This window comes from Sapajus apella, unplaced genomic scaffold (genome assembly GCF_009761245.1).
Source record: "Sapajus apella isolate SASKATOON/1434 unplaced genomic scaffold, GSC_monkey_1.0 scaffold90, whole genome shotgun sequence".
Taxonomy (NCBI): domain Eukaryota; kingdom Metazoa; phylum Chordata; class Mammalia; order Primates; family Cebidae; genus Sapajus; species Sapajus apella.
The window spans coordinates 83,223-105,556 of record NW_022437030.1 but is presented as its reverse complement, the minus strand read 5'-3'; the positions used below and the strand labels follow the sequence as shown (position 1 = coordinate 105,556).

The following is a 22,334-nucleotide window of genomic DNA, read 5'->3' as shown; positions in this document are numbered from 1 at the left end:
TTCAAGAGAGGCCTTGACAGCAGAAGGCAATGGAAGATGCTGTGATTGGTGGTTGGAGCCCCAATGTTAGAATCCCAAATGTCACAAGAACTGACTCAAGGCAGGCAGACCATTTAATGTCTCTGGACCTCCATTTCCCATGGGCTGAATGTGTAGGAAAGGCTTTGGGAAAGGAACAAAGCACTCAACAAACGAGCCTTACAGGTCAGGAAACAAAGACAGCCCCATTAAAGAAGAAAGTGTTCAGACAGCACATGGTTCCCTGAGCATAGATAAGTTGACAGCATCCAGCACCACACGAGACCCCTGGGAGGGGTGTGCAGAAAGGGAGAGGCAGGCCACCAGTCCCCCAAGCCCAGGACTGCAGGCTCCGCAGGTCCCCCAAGCCCAGGACTGCAGGTTCCACCGGTCCCCCAAGCACAGGACTGCAGGCTCAACTGGTCTCCCAAGCCCAGGACTGCAGGCTCAACTGGTCTCCCAAGCCCAGGACTGCAGGCTCAACTGGTCTCCCAAGCCCAGGACTGCAGGCTCCATCAGTCCCCTAAGCCCAGGACTGCTGGTTCCACCAGTCCAAGCCCACGACTGCAGGCTCCACCAGCCAAGTAATCACTGGCCGCAGCCAAGCCACCTCCTCATGGCTTCTGTGCCCCTCCCAGCCAAAATTTAAACTTAGGAACAGAAATCCAACTGCCCCACTTCCTTCTCCTTCAGACCCTTCAGTGGCTCCCTGTTGTTCTTAGCACAATGACCCAAATCCTCAGGGTGGCCTCTAAGGCCCTGTACTGGCGCCAGCTGCCTCGCCAGCCCATGCCTGGTAGCTCCATCCCTTGCCATGCACTCATCCCCCAGTATCTCCAGTTCCCGGCACTCAGCCTCCTGCCAGCTCCTGGCCTCTGCAGTGACCTTCGGCTCAGAGCACACCCTCTCTCCCAGTTCACTCCTGCATGTCCCTCAGGTCAGTGTCTGCTCAGTCTTCCTTGGAGAAGCCTTCCCGCCCCTGCCCCACCAGGTCGGAGTCCCTGCCGCTCCCTCCTATGGCAGCCTTTCCTTCTCCACTGCAGAAGAGAAACTAAAAGCATGTGATATGCATTTATTTTTGTGATATCAGCTGGTCTGCTCTGCTTCTGTAGGCAGAGGCCAAATGATGTGTTTGGTTCCCCGTTATGTCCCCAGCACCTGGCACATGAGGAACAGCAGTGCATGCAGAACCACAGAAAGGCCAATGGCCACCCTCGGGTGTCCCCTGGCTCCTCTGCAGCCGGACCTGCCACTGTGTACTCCAGAGAAAAATCAAGGCTGCAGTAACGTCCAGGCTCATGAAGACTAAAAGAGGCCAAGACTGCAGGGTGCCAGGGCAAGGGAACCAGAGGGTGGCCACCCATGCTGCCACCCAAGCCTGTCTCCCTGCTAGCCAGTTCCCATGCTGGGCCCTAACAGGCAAGGCTGCTCTTCATGTGGGTAAACGCCAGATAATGAGCCACCCTCACACATACAGAAATGCCGTCACTAGCTCCTGTGGTCAGGTAGATGTTGTCGGGGTCCGCAGGCACGCCGCCATCCCTCCTGGTGATGTAGGCAGCCACATCTTCACGGATGCAGTTGACGCCCTGGCTGGCACTGTAGGACCCTATAAGACAGCAGGCAAGACAGTGACAAAAGCAGGACATCTGGCTCCACAGGGTCAATATAATTGATATCCATGTAATGAGAGGGATGCCTGTTTGGGGTGAGGGTCTCGGGTGGAGCCCAACTCCCATTGCTCTGGAGCTGTGGCAAGCTGCTTAACTGCCTGTCTGGGTTTCATCCACCCACCCCTTTATCCATCCACCCATGCATCCATCCACTCATCCACTCACTCACCCAGGATTAACTGAGTACCTACTATGTGTTACCCATTATTCTAAGCCCTGGCTTCTACTCAATCAAATGGTGTCCACATCTGTTCCACCCACCCTCCTGGAATTTATGTGTTCTGTGACAATGTCAGTCACTAGAGCTGGGATTCCCAGGCTTTTATCATGGTTGCCTACACATAGTTCGACAGGACTTGAGAGAGTGGGCCAACATTAGGCTCCAAAATAGTACCCCTGGTCTGGGCGCAGTGGCTCACATCTGTAAATCCCAGCATTTTGGGAGGCTGAGGCAGGAGAATCACTTGAGCCCAGAAGTTTGAGATGAGCCTTGGCAATGTGGCAAAATCTCATCTCTACAAAAAATAACAAAAATCAGCCGGGCGTGGTGGCTTGCACCTATAGTTCCAACTACTTGGACACTGTGCGGGAGGATCACTTGAACTCAGGAGGTACAGGCTGCAGTGAGCTATGATGGCACCACTGCACTCCAGCCTGGAGTGAAACTGTCTCTCAAAAAAAATAAAAATAAAAACAAAAACTCCGCCGGGCGCGGTGGCTCACGCCTGTAATCCCAGCACTTTGGGAGGCCGAGGCGGGTGGATCACAAGGTCAAGAGATCGAGACCATCCTGGTCAACATGGTGAAACCCCGTCTCTACTAAAAATACAAAAAATCAGCTGGGCATGGTGGCGCATGCCTATAATCCCAGCTACTCAGGAGGCTGAGGCAGGAGAATTGCCTGAACCCAGGAGGCGGAGGTTGCAGTGAGCCGAGATCGCGCCATTGCACTCCAGCCTGGGCAACAAGAGCGAAACTCCGTCTTAAAAAAAAAAAAAACAACTCCACAGTAGCACCACCGGCCAGCCCCAGGAGCCCAGGGCTCTGACCAGCACCAACCGCAGATCCCTGGGACTGGAGGGTGTCCCCCAGTCCCCAGTCCCATGTGAACATACCCTCTCACTGCCATTTAGGGTTGGAAGTCATTCATACTAAGTTCAAAAACAGGCAAAACTAATGTATGGTGCTGGAAGCTGAGCAGTGGTAACTGCTCTGGGGTGGGGGCATTGACTAGAAAGATGCACAAGAGAGTGTGCAGGGTGGGGGGCTGGCAGCTCCGTATCCAGAGCCGGGTGGAATGACATTGATGTGTACATGCATGAAAGGTATTCCAGCTATATGTTAGTAGTGGTACATTTTACCATACGTCATACCTCCATAAAGTTTTTGTTTAATGTCAGGCTGCTATTTTGGTTTTTAAAAATAAACTGGAAAGATGTATTTGTACAGGTACAAGATCTCTCTGTAAAAACACTCAAACTGGTGAATTCCCTGGGGAAGTGCACAGGGACCAGGGGTCAGACATGGAAGGCAGACATTTCATTGCATATTCTTTTAGACCTTTTGAATTCTATATCACATTTAAAGAAAACCAGACTATTCCTTCTGTGCTACTGCAAAAACTGCCCCCAGGAGGCAGGGTGGTGATTGAAAGCAGCTGATTCTTCTCTGGGGCTTCAGCCTGCATCGGTCCAGGCCTGGCATCCAGGAGGTCAAATGCTCTGAACTGGGGCCAGGCGCAATGGTTCCCACCTGTAATCACTTTGGGAGGTCAAGGCAGGCAGATCACCTGAGGTCAGGAGTTCAAGACCAGCCTGGCCAACATAGTGAAACCCTCTCTCTACTAAAAGTACAAAAATCAGCCGGGTGTGGTGTTGGGTGCCTGTAATCCCAGCTACTTGGGAGGCTGAGGCAAGAGACTCGCTTGAACCCTGGAGGTGGAGGTTGCAGTGAGCTGAGATCACACCACTGCACTCCAGCCTGGGCGACAGAGTAAAACCCTAACAAAAAAAAAAAAAAAAAAAAACAATGAACTGGAATGCCCGCCCCAGCTCTGCCTCAGCCTCTCTGCACAGCACTGGGCTCTGCACAGCTGTAAGAGGAGAGGCCAGACCAACACTCTAAGGTGCCACATGGCAAACGTTAACTCACGTCACTCTGGGAGGTGGACATGGGCTTCTGTCACATTATTTTGAGTATTCTAATACATTTAAGTATTTTGTAAGTTTAAAAGAGGTGAGGTACAGATGCTGGTGTCAGAGCCCTCCTCCACTCGGTGATTTAGTTGATATTTCTGAGCTTCTCTACACAGAGACTAGGACTCCTTGCTTCCCTTCGCCTCTTTTCAATGCCCCACCTTTTCCTCCTCAGGGCCTCCTCTTCTTCCTGCCTCTAAGTGCATCCACTTCCCTGAACACCCAGGCCTGGATTGACCCATTAGCAATCCCTCTGCAGGTCACAGACATTCCACCCTTCCAAGGAGGCTCCTGGGTTTCTTTTTCTTTACATCTCACATCATGCTCCAAATCACTCTAATCCCTCCAGGCTCATTTCTAGTCTGTCTCCAAGAGGCCTGCTCTAAAGATTCTGCTCCATCCCCAGCCTCTCTCTCAGCCTATTTCTCCAGTTATTTATTAGTTTTTTTTTTTTTTTTTAAGAGACAGGGTCTCACTTTGTTGCTCAGGCTGGTGTGCAGTGGCAAGATAGTAGTTCACTGCAGCCTTGAACTCCTGGGCTGGAGCAATTCTCCCACCTCAGCATCCCCAAGTGCTAGGATTACAGGTGTGAGCCACTGCGCTGGCCCCTCCCGTTGTTCTGTACAGAAGCAGCCCTGCCTCCCCATGCTGACTCCAGGGCAGGGGCTGTTCCCCGTTTCTTCTGTGCATCCCTCCTGGAGCACGTTGCCCACTGTGGGCTGCGCTCCACTACATCCTGCTGAGGACCAACTGCCAAACTCCCACCTCATCAAACACTACTACCCTAGGGCCCCTTCATTCAGTCACACACAGGTCCCAACCTCAGGGCCTCTGCACACACTCACTGTTTGCTGGTCCAGCACTCATTTACAGGTTCATACTTAACCTCCCCATAAGTGTCAATGCCACATTTCCCCTTAAGCGCTTCCCCTCTCCATTAGAGCCCCTTGTTATAATCCTGCAGCTCTCTCCAAGATCTCATGAGAGCTGGGGATTGCAGATTTGTATAAATTCTTTTTCATGTTTGTTTCTCCTGAATCTGATAGCTTAATGAGCACAGAAGCTCCCCCGCCTTGCTCATCAGTGTCTTTGGTGTCTAGAACACAGCCTGGTCCATGGTGCATGCTGAGGGAGGGGCTGAACAAGGGCACACAGCTCCTGCCTACCCCCCACCAGGCAGGTGCTAGGTTTTACCTCAACCCCATTCAGATCCAGGACACACCTGAGAACCAAATAGCTTGTCAAATAGGAAATAAATGAAGTGGCTGGGTGTGGTGGTTCATGCCTACAATCCCAGCTACTCTGGAGGCTGAGGCAAGATGATCGCTTGAGTCCAGGAGTTCAAGAGCAGCCTACACAATAGTGAGACCCCATGTCTACAAAAAATTTAAAAATTGGCTGAGTGTGGTGGTGTGTGCCCGTAGTCCCAGCTATTCGGGAGGCTGATGAAGGAGGACTGCCTGAGCCTAGGAGGTCAAGGTTACAGTGAGCTATGATCTCACCACTGCATTCCAGCCTGGGTAACCAAGCAAGACCCCCTCTCTTAGAAAACAGAGGAAAAGAAAATGAAGCCCTGGTAAGAAATAATTTTTTTTTTTTTTTTTTCTGGAGGGGATGGAGTTTCACTCTCGTCACCCAGGCTGGAGTGCAATGGCGCAATCTCAGCTCACTGTAATCTCTGCCTCCTGGGTTCAAGGGATTCTCCTGCCTCAGCTACCTGAGTAGCTAGGATTACAAGCGCCTGCCACAATGACTGGTTATTTCTTTTATTTTTAGTAGAGACAGGGTTTTGCCATGTTGGCCAGGCTAATCTTGAACTCGTGACCTCAGGTGATCCACCTGCCTCGGCCTCCCAAAGTGCTGGGATTACAGGTATGAGTCACCACACCCAGCCCAAGAAATAATTTTAAAGGGCATGATAAAAACACATCCTGGGTGAGCTTCAAGACTTTGTATACATATTTAATAATCTCCCTGCGGGTCAGGGTGGCCCTGGGGCATCGTGACATACTCAATTTCCTTTTACTCCTGTGGGCAGAAAAGTGTTCAAGCTGCCCAGAGTAGGTGACAGAGAGCGACACCACCATGTCCCTGTCATGGGATGAACCACACTGTCCTGCCCCCTAGAATGGGCAGGGCTTCTCTAACAAGGGGCTTTAGCACACATGTCAATCTTTCTTGCAAGCCCAGGAGGTGGGTACAAAGTAATTCCAGCTGAAGGATGAGAGAGACTCCAAATACTCCCATCTCACCTGTGTTCATGAGGTTCTGGAGCAGGACCCAGGGTGCGTCCCAAAAACCATGAAGGCCACTGGTCTTTTGCTGTAATACCCCAAGAGGGGACTCACAGTGACACAGCCTCTCAGCCCCACTACTCCAGCTCTGACTGACACGAAGTTGCAAAAACACGCAGTGGATGAGACTTAGTATGTGGAACAAAAATCCCTGCCCCGTCCCGGGACACTCACATCAGACACACAGAAGGCACATTCCCCACCTCTGCCTCTCAGTTGGGGATTCCAGCAGTCTCAGAGCCACAGGCATGGAATCTTTGAGAAATACCTTTGCCTTTGGGGCCAGGCAAAGAGTGTGGGGGAAGAGGAGCCAGGCCTCTGTGCTACAGGGCTGCTTTCTGCCAGCCTGTGGTTTAGGTCTTGGCACTCAAGGCCCTGGCACATACCCCATCCAGGCTGGCAGGCTTTGGAAAAGCAAGGGGTGGCTGGCCCCTTCCTGAAAGGGACAGTGCTCGGACTCAGAGGCCACAGCCAGGAGAGTGAGTACAGGGCCATTAACGAGGGCTGGAGCAGAAAAAGTTGGGGGGAGGGGAGAGATAGCCACAACAAGGGGGGCCGCTCCCCTGCTGAGCAAGCCACCAGAATTCGTCCCGTTCCCCACCCTCAGCTCCGCTTTCCGGAACATCAGTGCTTACATCCTAGGAAGACTCTAAGAACAGCAGCTTTCCTCAGGTCGAGGGAAACTGGATTCCCAGCGTGGGAGCTGCATGAAGGAACCAGCAAAAATAAATAGAGGAAAGAAAATGAGAGAGCAAAGAGCCAGAGCCCTGGAGGCTGGAACTCCATCCCCGCAGGGGAGGGAGAGAACCATCTTCACATCACAGGGGCCAAGTTCCAGGTTCCCTTCACGGAGCCCCAGTGCCTGGTGCCCTGTCAGGAGGCAGACACTGGGGCATGGGTTGCCAAAAGAGGGAGTGAGGGCTGGCTTGAGTGCCAGGGGGACACCATGAAGTACCAGGGGGAACTGGCACCATTGGACTGAAGAAAGATACAGAAAGGAGCCGGAGGGGTCCCAAGGTGCTTCCCTTCCCCCAGCAATTGGCTGCCATCTCCAAGACGGTACAGGGACACGTTCAGAGCTGGGGGCCACTGAGAGGCAAGGACACTGAACAAAACTGAGCACTGCACTGCTACCCAGCCTCCTACTGCTGGGTGAAACCTGCTGTGACAAAGGCAGGCTCAGCTGCTGTCCAATGAGGCTGGCTGCCAGGGGCAGGCTCCACACCTGGCATGATGCAGGCACTTGTACCTAAAGGTGGCGCTGGCACCGCCCACTTAATAAACAGGAGGCCAGCAAGGCGTGAGTGGGAAGAGGACGCTATTTTTCGTTTACTCTGCGTGCTGTCAGCCACCCACACACGTTCACACACTCATTCGCATGCAGGACCCTCCACTCGAGGCCAGGGCCGCTGGGAGCATCCATTCATTTCACGCCCGGGGGCCTGGCAAGTTGGGGCCTCACCAAGGCTGTTCCCTCCACAAGCCTGCAGGATCCGCCGGGCTCGTTTCTTAGCATCTTCTGGGAAGCTGGGGCTGTCCAGGAGGTTTGGGTAGGTGCACAGTGCCATCACCTGGGGGAACAAGGCACAGGCTGGGCTCCCAGCAGCCCGACTCCCAGAGCTCTGGGAGGGACACAGAGGCCACTGGAAAGAAAACAGCTCCCAGGGATGGGGCTGCCACAAACTGCTCTGCAAGGACTTCGCCTGTGGGAGCTTGGGGACAGGTGGGGAGGATGCTGGGATCTCTGCAGCAGAACAGAAGCTGAGAGTTGGGATGTACTATGACCTGGGCTGCTAAAAGAGGAGTCAACGATCAGAGTGAGGCTGCTACTCAGCCCCTGGCCCAAGCTCTTCCACTAGGGACAGCGGGCTCACGCATCCAAGGCACAATCAGGGGTCTGCAGGGCAGAAGGCAAGTGGAGCAGGGCTGCAGACCCTCCGACTTCCAGCCTGAACTCCCCCAATGCCCTAGGCCCTCTCCCCCTGCATTCCCCACCCCCTTTCCTCCCCAGATGAAAACGGCCAGCTTTCTCTGCTCTGTAACAGAGAACATCACCCCAAACCCACACATTAAGAGAATTAGCAAGAAAATGTGTACAAAAGTGCCAGTAACCCCAGCTCGCCCAGAAAGTTGAGGCTGGTGTAGAGGAGCAGAGCCAGGTACACTGAGGGGGTCAGGGCTCGTGGCTCTGACACCAGCCAGGTGACCAGCAAGCATCTGGGTTCATGGAGCCTGGCTTCTCTTCATCTGCACAATGAGCAGTGAGCTGCCTGTCCACCTCCCAGGGGCACCTACGCAGGTCAGAGGAGACATGGGAAGGCCGGATGCAACTGGCACCAGGCTGGGGAGGCTGGGCCTGCCATGCACAGTGGCAGGGCTAGACCTGGGAACACATCTCCAGCAAGTAAGGCAGAGTGAGGCCTGTCCTGGAGCCTGCCACAACCACAACCCAGACCTGTGCAGGGACCTCTACTGAGAGGCCACTTTCGCTTGGCCCTCCCCTCCAATGCGCACGCTCCAGGGCAGTCCGGGCCCTCTGGCCTCCTCCCACCTTGTTTCCCTGGCAGAGCCACCGTGTGGTCTCATTCATTTCCCCTTCCTGGGCCCAGCATGGGGACTCTAACATCCATGGCCATGGGCCTGCTCCGAGGGTCAGCAGCAGTGGCCATGGGAGGGAGGCACAGTGGGCGCCCCCAGACCAGGGCCACACTCAGCTCCTCTCTCTCACTGCCCTGTGACAAATCCCTCAGGGGCTGTGAGCTGAGCCTTCCCAGCCCCTCCCAGCCCTCTGCCCCAGAGAGCAAGGCGGGGAACAGGGAATTGAGGTTCACAGGGCTCAACTTCCCTGATGGCCCCACCCCATGAAACTTAACCACACACAGCACCACATTTTGATTCAAAAAGGGCCTCAATCCCAGTGGCTCAGGAGGTTGAGGCAGGAAAGGATTGCTTGAGCCCAGGAGTTCGAGACCAGCCTGGGGAACACAGCGAGACCCTGTGTTTACCAAGAATTTTAAAAATTAGCCAGGTGTGGTGGCACACACCTATAGTCCCAGATACTCAGGAGGCTGAGGCAGGAGGATTGCTTCAGCCCAGGAGTTTGAGGTTATAGAGAGCTGTGATCGTTTCAAGTGTACTCCAGCCTGGGCAACAGAGCAAGACCCTGGCTCTAAAAAATAATAATAATTAAAAATTTAAAACAAAACAAAACAGGCTGGGCATGGTGGCTCACACCCGTAATCTCAGCACTTTGGGAAGCTAAGGCAGGCAGATCACTTGAGGTCAGGAGTTTGAGACGCGCCTGGCCAACGTGGTGAAACTGTGTCTCTACCAAAAATACAAAAATTAGCCAGGCATGGTGGTGCATGGCTGTAATTGGAGCTACTTGGGAGGCTGAGGCAGGAAAACTGCAAGAACCCAGGAGGTGGAGATTGCTGTATGCTGAGAACATGCCACTGCACTCCAGCCTGGGCAACAGAAAGAGACTTCATCTCAAAAACAAACAAACAAACAAAAAACTAAATAAAACAAAACAGGCCTCTGCCCTGGGGCATCTCCCACCCGTCCTCCTCCAGCCCACAGATCCCACAGTCCTGGCCAGGCGGCACTCTCGAGGTTAGTGCTCAGACTGAAACACAGAAGCCACCTTCTCCTGGAGCCAGGTCACTGAAGAGGCAGCCAGGGGCACAGTGGCTCACACTGGCCGCCCCCAACCTCGAGCTCCTGTGCTGGGCCCCAGGAGGCCTCTGCACTTATCACCTCAAGGCCCAGCAGTCCCCCAAGGCAGTGCTCTGCCCACTTCCACCTGCCCAAAGCCACACAGCTGGTACCCAGCAGAGTCCACACTCACACCCGGGAGGGCCTCAAGTGGGAAGCCACCTCCTGCCCCCACCCACGCTACCCCCAGCCCAGCCAGCCTTTCCCTGTCCCCTGGGCTGCCGCCTACCCCACCACTGCCTTTTCCCAACAAGCTTGTAACTCAGCTTCCAGGACCCCACCCTGTGGAAGAGTCTCCCTGGGAGCCTCCTACACCAGAGCAACCCCAAAACGTGTCTGGGAATTTCCAACAACCTGAGAAAGGCAGGAAGGAGGCTAAGGGAGACAGCCAGAGGGCATCAGGCCTGGGACGGCCTGGACAGAGAGGGGGTTAAGGACAGCCCCCACGACGGCCCGCCCAGCCTAGAGCCCTGCCCTCCTGCAGCCTCTGCTCCTAGGGGCGGCTCACCTGCCGGAGGAAGGTGATTGGCTGCTGCCCCATAGCCTGGGCATCCCCGATGTTGGCTCGGATGACCTCTGTGAACGGCTTTTTGATACCCTGGGCAGAGAAAAAGCAACAGGTGGTTACTTATTAGAAACTCTTAGACCCTGGATTCCAGAGGCCAGGCAGGGTTCCTGCAGGATATTAATAAACAGCCCTATTTTGAGCCTTACCAAGTATCTGATTTAGTGTCAGACCTCTGACATGCCTGGTCTCGTTTAACCTTCACCGCCACCCCATGAGGAAGAACTATTATTAATCCCATTTGACAGATAAGGAGATCAAGACTCTAAAAGACTAGAAAACTTGCTCAAGGTCACATAATTTTATTTTATTTATTTTTTGAGATGGAGTCTTGCTCTGTAGCCCACACTGGAGTGCAGTGGCGCAATCTGGGCTCACTGCAACCTCCACCTCCCGGGTCCTGGTTCAAGCAATTCTCCTACCTCACCCTCCCAAGTAGCTGGGATTACAGGCACGAGCCACCATGCCCAGCTAATTTCTCTATTTTTTTTAGTAGGGACGCGGTTTCACCATGTTGGCCAGGCTGGTCTTGAACTCCTAACCTCATGATCTGCCCACATCAGCCTCCCAAAGTGCTGGGATTATAGCTGTTAGCCACCTAACCTGGCCAATTTTATTTTATTTTATTTTTTATTTATTTTTTTTTTTGAGACGGAGTTTCACTCTTGTTACCCAGGCTGGAGTGCAATGGCACGATCTCGGCTCACCGCAACCTCCGCCTCCTGGGCTCAGGCAATTCTCCTGCCTCAGCCTCCTGAGTAGCTGGGATTACAGGCACGCGCCACCATGCCCAGCTTATATTTTTGTATTTTTAGTAGAGACGGGGTTTCACCATGTTGACCGGGATGGTCTCGATCTCTTGACCTCGTGATCCACCCGCCTCGGCCTCCCAAAGTGCTGGGATTACAGGCTTGAGCCACCGTGCCCGGCCTTTTATTTTATTTTTTTGAGACAGAGTCTTGCTCTGTCACCCAGGCTGGAGTACAGTGGTACCATCTTGGCTCAATGCAACCTCTACCTCCCGGTTCAAACGATTCTGAAGCCTCAACCTCCTGAGTAGCTGGGATTACAGATGTGCATCATCACGCCTGGCTAATTTTTATATTTTTAGTAGAGACAGAATTTCACCATGTTGGCCAGGCTGGTCTCCAACTCCTGGCCTCATGTGATCCATCCACCCCGGCCTCCCAAACTGCTGAGAGTATAGGCATGAGCCATCACACCCGGCCAACATAATTTTATTTATTACTTATTATTACTATTTTGTAGAAACAGGGTCTCACTCTGTCACTCAGGCTGGAGTGCAGTGGTGTGATCTTGGTTCACTGCAGCCCCGACCTTCTGGGCTCAGGCGATCCTCCGCCTTGGCCTCCCAAAGTATTGGAATTACAGGGGTGAGCCACTGTGCCCAGCCACACAACTGATTAATGTTAAGTGCTGGGATTGACTATAAGCACAGGAAGCCGGATTCCAAGTTCACTCTTCTTAACCACTATGCTCCTCCTCTGCCTCCCACTTTCCAGAAGGGCTGGAAGAGCTTTCCTGGCTGCCCAAGGATCCTGAACAGCTGCTGCTCCATGGCCTGACTGCCACCACACAGGGAAATCTAAAAGACAGCTCCAGGCCAGATGTGTGGGAGGGAGGCAGGGGCCAGCAGTAGATCATGCCAAATGTCAGGGACACAGGGTCCCAGACTCCCCTGCACCCTGTCCCAGGTGCAGCTTTACCTCGATGGCCTAAGTTAATGGCCAGGGACACTGAAGACACCCTCCCCACCAGAAGATACGGATCAGCAGGGAATCCTCAGGGTCATTCTCTTGCGACCTGCGCTTTGCAGAATGAAAAATGTGGGCTGATTTTCACATTTTTTAAAAAAAGCATCAGGGATAAAAAGACTGATTGAAGAGCAAAATTGAGGCCACTGCCTGAGCAACATGTGTAGCACAGAAGAGAGAACACAGAGAGAACTCCAAGACCCTTGCGATGTCACTGGGGAAGTGACAGAAGGATATCTTGGCTGCTGCAAAGGTGAAAGCAGAGTGTGACATGGAAAATTACAGGGACCTGGAAATGTGGGAATCCTAAACATTTCCCTGACAAATCCAGAATTAGCCACTGGAAAAACTGCAGTCAACAACAGTTCAAGGACTTCCCAGGGCAGCTGAGAGGATTACCTGAGACAAACAGTGAAAGCCCTGGGCAAAGTATGAATATCATCTTACAAAAGCCAGCCCAGGAACAAGGTTGCCAGAGTCACAGCAGGAAGAAAAATGAGCTCGGCAAGGTGGTGGCCACGGCCCAGGTGGGAGGGCCTGGCCATTGTCCTGTCTCCCTTCCCCAAAGGTATCCCAAATACAAATTTGATAGATGTAACTCTGTGCTTGCGACACTTGTCTTTTCTCCTTTTCAGGCAATGTGTGAATAAAAGCAACTTTAAGGCCAGGCATGGTGGCTCACGCCTGTAATCCCAGCACTTTGAGAGGGCGAGGTGGGTGGATCACAAAGTCAGGAGTTTGAGACCAGCCTGGCCAAGATGGTGAAACCCCATCTGTATTAAAAACACAAAAAAATTAGCCAAGTGCAGTGGTGGGTGCCTGTAATCCCAGCTACTCAAGAAGCTGTGGGAGGAAAATTGCTCAAACCTGGGAGGCAGAGGTTGCTGTGAGCTGAGATATTGCACCACTGCTCTCTAGCCTGGGCGCAAGACTCCATCTCAAAAAAAAAAAAAAAAAAAAAAAAGGCAACTTTAGAAGACATGGCTTTTTCAGAATTAGTCATATACACCTTAAGTAAAACAACAGTGACTGGACATGGTGACTCACACCTGTAATTCCAGCACTTTGGGAGACCAAGGCAGGAAGATCCCTTGAGGCCAGGAGTCCAACAACAGCCTGGGCAACACATCAAGACCTCATTTCTACAAAAAATTAACAGTAGCCAGGCATGGTGGCACATGCCTATAGCCCCAGCTATGGGGAGGCTGAAGTGAAAGTATCACTTGAGCCCAAGAGTTCACAGTTTCAGTGAGCTGTGATTGTGTCACTACATTCCATCCTGGGCATCAGAGTGAGACCCTGTCTTTTTTTTTTTTTTTTGAGAGAGGGTTTCCCTTTGTTGCCCAGGCTGGAGTGCAGTGGTGTGATCTCCGTCACTGCAACCTCCACCTCCCGGGTTCAAGTGATCTCATGCCTCGGCCTCCCATGTGGACTATAGGCAGGCATCACCATGCCTTGCCAATTTAATTTTTAATGGAGACTTTGTATTTTTTTTTTTGGTATTTTGTATTTTAATAGAAACATGGGGTTTCACCATGTTTCCAAGGCTGGTCTCAAAATCCTAAGCTCAAGTGATCTGCCAGCCTCAGCCTCCCCAAGTGCTGGGATTATAGGTGTGTGCCACCACACCTGGCCTGACCCTGGCTCTTAAAAACAACAACAAACCAGTGGACTTGAGAATCAAAAGCAGCTTTTCTGGCTCTAGTGTGCCACCCCTAAGCCCTAACTGAGGAGGCACTGGGGACAGAGGAAGATGCCACAGAAGTGACTCTGGACCTTCATAAGCAGGGCATAAGTCCCACAAGCTATGTTTCTGGGAGAAGGGGCCCTCTGAGCCCCTTGTGCCCCGTCTACTGAGTTCTTCAGTGTCTCACCAACATGGATAAAGATTCCCAGTGGCATCCAGATGCAGCCACTATGTCTGAAGAGTCAAGGCCAGGGCAGCACTGCCCACTGCACAGGGGTAGGCTGGAGCGGGGAGCAAGCACTCTGGAGAGGCTCCGGCTACAGGCACCCACCACCGCATTTGGCTGATTTTTTTTTTTGCTATAAAAATGTTTTATTAGGCCAAACTACTTACTATGAAAATGCTTTAAAATGCAGAAGGAGATGTAAAGACTCAAAGAAGTGCATAGTGACAATGGCTATCAGAACACACTAAAGAATCCACACTGCTTCCCCCTTTACCTAGAAACGGAAGCTTCTAGGCTACCCCATGCTCATCCCACAGGCAGGAGCCCAGAAGGCTGAGGGTGTGGGCAGTTACCCAAGACTCTCTGTGCAAAGAGGCAGGCCCGATCCACCCCTTGGCACTGGCCTGGGTTCCCGGCAATAAGGCCCTTGCTCAGCCTGACAAAATTGCTGTAGCCCCCAGGCCTAGCTTGCTGAATCTAGGAGATTTCTGGGGTGTGGCTACAACTCATTCTTCATAGGGAGTAAATGTGTCACAGTTGTGAGGCCCAGGAACCAACACACAGCTGTGGGCCCTGGGCCAGCCCAACACAGTGAGAGAATAACACCTGGAACAGAGCCCTGAATGCTCCTTTCCCATGCCCTCCCCTGCACTGCTCAACCAATGGAGGGCTTGCCACTGGGGAACCTGGGAATGCAGCATCTCCATTCTTGGGTCTTGGTGCCTGCAGACCCCAGACACTTTGCCATGACGGATGAGCTGGGGATCAGGACACTGGCTGCCCTGAATGGACAAAGAAACCATCCCACCCAGACAAGGACCACCATGCAGAGGAGACTGTTCTGAGCATACTCTTGCATCTGGGCACTCAAGATCTACATGGGGCAGGAAATACCAAGAGCCTGGGGTAGACTCCTCATAGTGACTCTTACAGTGACTGGCCCAGGGCCCACAGGCACAGCACCCATGGGAACCTCATCCCCACCCTGCCCTCAGGGCCCTGCCAGCTCAGAGGGACTAACGAGCCATAGCATCCTGATTCCTCTGACGGCATTCTAGAGCCGCCTTCGAATTCACCTGCATACGTCCTGCCTCCCTTGTGCAGCACGGAGGGAAGGTCCTTCCCAGGGAAGGGTCCCCTCCCGCCACTTTGGCTCAAGCAGGGATCAGGGGAGGCCACACCCCCCAACCACCCTGAGCTCTGGCGATGGCATATTTCAGAGAGTGATAGCAGAGAGAAGAAAAAAATGTCCTCCCCAGCCCACAGGCCCGGCACCAGCATGGGGGTCACAGGTGGATGGATGATTCTAACAAGTACAAGGCACAGCAAAGGAAACAAACAAAAAGGCGGCCCTAGGAAGGGGATGCCGTCAGCCTCCATATCCGTGGATCCAGCATCCACGGACTCAACCAACCGCGGGTCAAAAATACTCAGGAAAAAACCCTGCACCTGTACTCAACACCGACTTTTCTTGTCATTGTTCCCTAAAAAAGAGTAGAACGATTATGTACACAGTATGTACTACATATTATAAGTAATCTATAGAGGCTGTAGAGATGATTTAAAGTATACAGGAGGATATGCATAGGTCATAGGCAAATACTACACCATTTACATCAGGGACTCAAGCATCCTTGGATTTAGCAAATCCATACCAATTTACATTCCCACCAATTTACATTTCCATTATGGAAAACAGTTTGGATGTTCCTCAAAAAATTAAATATAGAATTACCCTAGGATCCAGCAATCCCACTGCTGGGTACAGATCTGAAGGAAATGAAATAACTATCTTGAAGAGTTGTCTGCACTCCCTTGTTCACTGCAGCACTATTTCTAAGAGCCAAGATATAGAACCAACCTAAGTGTCCGTCAACAGGTGAACGGATAAAGATATGGTACAATGGACTATTATATACAATGGACTATTATTCAGCCATTTAAAAAAAGAAAAAGAAAATCCTGCCATTTGCAACAATATGGATGAACTTGGAGGACACTATGTGAAGTGAAATAAGCCAGACACAGAAAGACAAACACTGTATAATCTCACTTATATGTAGAATCTAAAAAAGTTTAACTTGAGACCAGCCTGACCAACATGGAGAAACCCTGTCTCTACCAAAATTACAAAATTAGCTGGGCATGGTGACGCATGCCTGTAATCCTAGCTACTTGGGAGGCTGAGGCAGGAGAATCACTAGAACCTGGGAGGCAGAGGTTGCGGTGAGCCAGGATTGCAGCATTGCACTCCAGCCTGGGCAACAAGAGCGAAACTCTGCTTAAAAAAAAAAAAAAAGTTGAACTAATAAAAGCAGGGGTGGTGGGAGTGGAAATGCAGCAATGTTGATCAAAGGGTACAAACTTTCGGTCATAAGATGACATATTTTGCATGTTCTCACTTATTTATGGGAGCTAAAAATTTTTAAAAACTAAACTCATGAAGATGGACAGTAAAAGGATGATTCCCAGAGTCTGTTAAGGGCAGTGGGGGAAAGTGGGAATGGTTAATGGGTACCAAAAAGTAGAGAGAATGATCTAGTATTTGACAGCACAGCAGGGTAACTATAGTCAATAATAATTTAATTGCACATTTAAAAATAACTAAAAGAGCATGACTGGATTGTTTGTAAGATAAAGGATAAATGCTGGAGGGGACAGATACCTCATTTACCTTGATGGGATTATTTTTTTTACTTATTGTTTTTTTCTTCCCAAATCTCATCTTGAACTGTACTTTGATGAAATTATTACACACTACATGCCTGTACCAAAATGTCTGGTGTACCCCATAATTAATATACCTAACAGCCAGGTGCGGTGGCTCACACCTGTAATCCCAGCACTTTGAGAGGCTGAGGCAGGCAGATCATGAGGTCAGGAGATTGAGACCATCCTGGCCAGCATGGTGAAACCCCGACTCTACTAAAATACAAGAAATTAGCAGGGTGTGGTGGTGCACACCTATAGTTCCAGCTACTCAGGAGGCTGAGGTGGGGGAATGGCTGGAATCCGAGAGGCGGAGACTGCAGTGAGCCGAGATCACACCACTGCACTCTAGCCTAGTGACAGAGCAAGACTCCATCTCAAAAAACAAAACCAAACCAAAAAAACACCTACCATATAACCACAAAAATTTAAAAATACTTTTTATAAAGATGAGTAAGACCCGGGGATCTAACGTACAGCATGGTGACTATAGTTAAGAAAACTGTATTTTTGGCCAGGTGCAGTGTCTCACACCTGTATCCCAGCACTTTGGGAGGCCAAGGCGGGCGAATCACCTGAGTTTGGGAGTTCAAGACCAGCCTGACCGACGTGGAGAAACTCCGTCTCTACTAAAAATACAAAATTAACTGGGTGTGGCGGCACATGCCTGTAATCCCAGCTACTCAGGAGGCTGAGGCAGGAGAATCCCTTGAGCCATGGAGGTGGAGATCATGCCATTGCACTCCAGCCTGGGCAACAAAAGCAAAACTCTGTCTCAAAAAAAACTATATTTTTTACTTGAAATTTGCTGAGAACAGGGTAAGTGTCCTCAACACACACACACAGATGGTGACTATGTGTGGTAAAGGATGGAATATTAATAATTGAGCGTGGTAATCATTTCCATGTCATATTACATATACAATGTACATAAATATCAAACCATCACAATGTGTCCCTTGAATATATACAATTTTTCTTTGTCAATTATATTTGTCTCCCCCTCAATAAAAATGGAGAGAAAAAACAGGCACAAGGCCATTTCCTTATGCAAGGAATGGCTCTGGTCACTTCATATGGCCTGTGGGCGGAAAGGCTGGCAGAGAACTTTCCTCCCATTCAACAAATACTGGTCACCCATGCCCCAGTGACAGCCATGAGCAGCACAGATGAGACGGCCACCCTCCAGAGTCTAGGCTGGTGAAGAATAAGAAGAGGGTGGGCGGAAGGAGAAGGGCAGGCTGTGGGAGAGAGGACCCGCTGGCCCCAGGCCTGGGAGCATGATGTGAAAGTGCCCCTGGGTTCCTGACCCCAAAAAGTGCACTGACTGGGGCTGGGATGGGCAGAAAGTCCTACAGACAGCTCTAGCAAGAGGCCCCAGAGACAAATGCCAACTAGACCCCCTGGTCCCAGAAACAGGTCCATTTAACAGCGGAGACTCTGCACAAGATCTGGTCCCAAAACAGAAAGACAAGTGAAGCCAGAAAAAACTGGAGCTGCAGCCACACTATCTGTGGCTGAGACTGCAGGCAAGAGACCCCAGGGCGGAGCTATCTGATCACTGAGGCAGGGCAGGCCAGGTGCAGGCCCCTAAACTCTGGGCATCTGCGGGGTGGTCAACTATAGAAGCCTAGATTCGAAAGGCAGAAGCAGAGATGAAAGGATAAACTCCAAATTCCAAACAGGATAGTGGGAGTTGCTCTGAACAGCAAGGCAGAGGCCCGGGAGGAAAAAGCAAACCCCACGGAGCACCTCCCACACCCAGAGCCTCAGGAGGTAGGAAAGACAAGGACCCTCAGCACCTCATCCCCAGGCCATTCTCATTAGCTTGAGAACCAAGACCTGGCAGTTCTAATTAGCTTCACAGCTGTTCAAAGCATTATCACTAACATCTCTTTATATTTTATTTTATTTTTCTGTGTGTGTATTATTTTATCACTAACATTTCAAACTAGTCTTTCAGAGAAATAAACTGGCCTCATTTTGCAGAAGGGTAAATGATTTGCCTGAGGCCCATAGCACACAAAGGCAGAGCCCAGGACATGTGTGGTGACTGACTTGGAAAGGCTGGGTAGGTGAAGGGTTCATCCTGTTGGAAGCCTGCACTACAAATTTTAAAGTAGAATCTAGACCAGGCACAGTGGTTCACACACAAGTAATCCTGGCACTTTGGGAGGCTGAGGTGGGAGGATCGCCCAAGGCTAGCAGTTTGAGACAAGCTGGGACAACATAAGCAAGATCCCATCTCTACAAAAACAGAAAAGTAGCCAACATGGTAGCACACGCCTGAGTCCTAGCTTCTGAAGAGGCTGAGGCAGGAGGATTGCTTAAGCCCAGTAATTTGAGGTTACAGTGAGCTATGACTGCGCCACTGCACTCCAGCCTAGGAGAAAGGGCGAGACCCTGTCTCTTAAAAAAAAAAAAAAAATTAATAGCCTGGGCAACATGGCAAAACCTTGTCTCTACAAAAAAATGCAAAAATTAGCCAGGCATGGTGTAATTTGCTCAGGAGACTAAGGTGTAAGGATTGCTTGAACCCAGGAAGTCGAGGCTGCAGTAAGCTGAGATTGTGCCACTGCACGCCTGTCGGGGCGACAGAGCTATGGAATCCTTTTGCCAGGTGCTCTGCAAACAGTATGGGCTGTTTGGCTGAACAGCTATAATCAACAATAATTAGTATTATTATTTAACAATAATTACACAAGAAAAAGTAGCTGAGTGTGGTGGCTCACACCCACCCACCCAGTACTTTGGGAGGCCAAGGTGGGAGGACTGCTTGAAGCCAGGAGTTTGAGACCACCCTAAGCAACATACTAAGACCTGGTCTCTACAAAAAATTTAAAAATTAGCCAGGCATGGTGGCGCACATCTGTAGTCCAAGCTGCTCAAGAGACTGAGGTTGGACAATGGCTTGAGCCTAGGAGTTCAAGGCTGCAGTGGGCCATGACTGTGCCACTGCATTCCAACCTAAGCAACAGAACAAGAGCCTGTCTCAAAAAAATAAAGGCTGGGCAGGGTGGCTCATGCCTGTAATCCCAGCACTTTGGGAGGCCAAGGCAGGTGGATCACCTGAGGTCAGGAGTTCGAGACCAGCCTGATCAACATGGAGAAACCCAGTCTCTACTAAAAATACAAAATTAGCCAGGCGTGGTGGTGCATGCCTGTAATCCCAGCTACTCAGGAGGCTGAGGCAGGAGAATTGCTTGAACCCGGGAGGCTGAGGTTGCAGTGAGCCGAGATCACATCATTGCACTCCAGCCTGGGCAACAAGAGCAAAACTCTGTCTCAAAAACAAACAAGCAAAAATAAATAAAGTAGCATCTAAACACCATAGAAAACGAATGAGATTCACCACCTGTGCTTGGCACATCCAGGGTTTCCAATCTTAGTTCTCAGCTAACTATAGCCACGTGCCTTTGCACCCTCTGCTTTTACTTTTGTTTGGATACAACACACGTAGACGTGACCAGTAATCATCAGTCTTCCCGTCAGTTCTGAATGTTTGCCCTGACTATTGCCTTACAACTAGAAGCAAAGCCATTCCTGTCTCCACTTGTACCAATCCCCAACACCCATCCCCCAACGAAGCAAGGGAAAAAGTAGGTTGAGAAAGAACTGTCAGATCTTTTCAAAACTCCTTTTAATTGCAGCTTATTTTTAAGTGCTGCTCACAGTGAACACCAGGATCTGAAAAGCTAAGATAGGTTCTCCCCTTGGAGCTGCTGTCAGAGAGAAGCAGGGCCCCTCTAAGAGCACAGAGTTGGGGCTGCAAGAGAACGGCCCCTTTCACAGCCCTTAGCTCACCTCCCCACCTCCTTCAGGCTCTGTTCCTAGAGAATCATAAAGGACAGGGACTCAGCTCTGCCAGCCACCCAAAGTCAAACACCAAAGCCATATGTCCAGCCAAACAGCCCGTACTATTTGCAGAGCACCTGATAAAAGAATTCCATATACAGCATGAAGGCCTTGGTACCACTACGAGTCACCTTGAGTCCCCAAGGACAGTTTTGAATGGACAAGGAGGTATAAAACTGAGGACAGGAGGGAACCCTGGCCTAGCCAGGCCACATCTGTTTAGGGAAACTGAGGCCCAGAATGGATATAGGATTCATCCTAAGTCACCCTACTCCCTATAAATCATAACCCATCCCATCTCTAACCAACCAGGTTTTTGTTTTTTTGTGTTTTTTTGAGTTGGAGTCTCACTCTATTGCCCAGACTGGAGTGCAGTGGCACGATCTCGGCTCACTGCCACCTCCACCTCCCAGGTTCAAGCAATTCTCCTAACTCAGCCTGCAGAGTAGCTGGGATTATAGGCGTGTGCCACCATGCCCAACTAATTTTTGTGTTTTTAGTAGAGATGGGGTCTCATCATGTTGGCCAGGCTGGTCTCAAATTCCTGACCTCAAGTGATCCATCCACCTAAGGCTCCCAAAGCGTTGGGATTACAGGTGTGAGCCACCGCGGCCAGCCTCCAACCAACCAGTTTTGATCACAACAATTCAATACAGGAGTAGAAAAACCAAAGCTGTGCAAAGTTAAGGCAAGCCATAAATAAATAAAAAGAAAAGACTGGGGAAATGTGGTTCTCACAGAAGGGGCACTGTTTAAGCTAGCAAACAGAAGCGGGGCTGTCTCCCAAGAGGGAAGGGTTTCAGTGAGGCTATCTAAGCTGGTCTGGCCAGCAGCCACAGCCAGGGAACTGAGACTCACAGTGAGAAGAGAATGAAAAAGAACACACTTGAATGAAAGCACCACAAAACGTAGGTGGCCAAAAAAACTGCTCAACTAACTCAGGAGTAGTATATGGGGATGTGGAGCTTCTGTCTCAGAAATCAGAGATGCCACTGGCCCAGTGACCAAGAAATTTGCCCACCTGCAATCATTAACCCACACCACTGCTGGAAACCCTTCCTGGTTCCCACCTCTCACCAAAACGTACCATGAAGTCCTAATCCCAGCACACAAGACTCCAGTCCACCTTCTCTGTCTCATTCACCTCCCACATCCCTCTGTTAGTGTTCCACTAACAACACCAGCCCCCTTCCCCAAATGCCCACAACTCCCCAACTTCCTGCTGTTGCTCACAGCACTGCTCCCACTTGGAAGGCTCTCACATATTCTGCCTGCTAAAAAATCCCACCACATTCTTAAAGAATCGGGGGAGGGGAACTCAGGCTCAGAGAACAATGCAAAAGCAAAGACAGTGCCCCTCTGTCCTCATTATCCTCAAGCCTCACTGGGTGGACAAAGGAGTTGCTATTTAGCAAAAGGCAGAGGTAATTCCTGGAATCCCTGCCAGCTCTGGAACCAGCGAAATCAGCTGTAATGTGATACACCAGGAGCACGTTAATCCCAGCTGTGTTTTAGCAGGGACGCTGTTGCCTCAAGGAGGGCCAGCTCCGGCCTGCCAGACGGCAACAGCCTATGTTCTCTGCCTGGCCCACCTCTGGGCCAGGGAGGCACAGAAACAAA

General features: G+C 50.9%; 1 protein-coding gene across 1 annotated transcript in view; it reads right to left on the bottom strand.

Moving 5' to 3' along the window:
* GPT2 (glutamic--pyruvic transaminase 2) overlaps positions 1-22,334 on the bottom strand; it is a 43,403-nt gene that overhangs the window by 19,231 nt on the left and 1,838 nt on the right. Inside the window, exons 3-5 of the mRNA XM_032255623.1 lie at positions 10,406-10,495; positions 7,643-7,751; positions 1,494-1,627 (exon numbers count right to left, since the gene is read on the bottom strand). Of these exons, the coding sequence (XP_032111514.1) occupies positions 1,494-1,627; positions 7,643-7,751; positions 10,406-10,495 (333 nt within the window). The remainder of the gene's footprint in view (positions 1-1,493; positions 1,628-7,642; positions 7,752-10,405; positions 10,496-22,334) is intronic.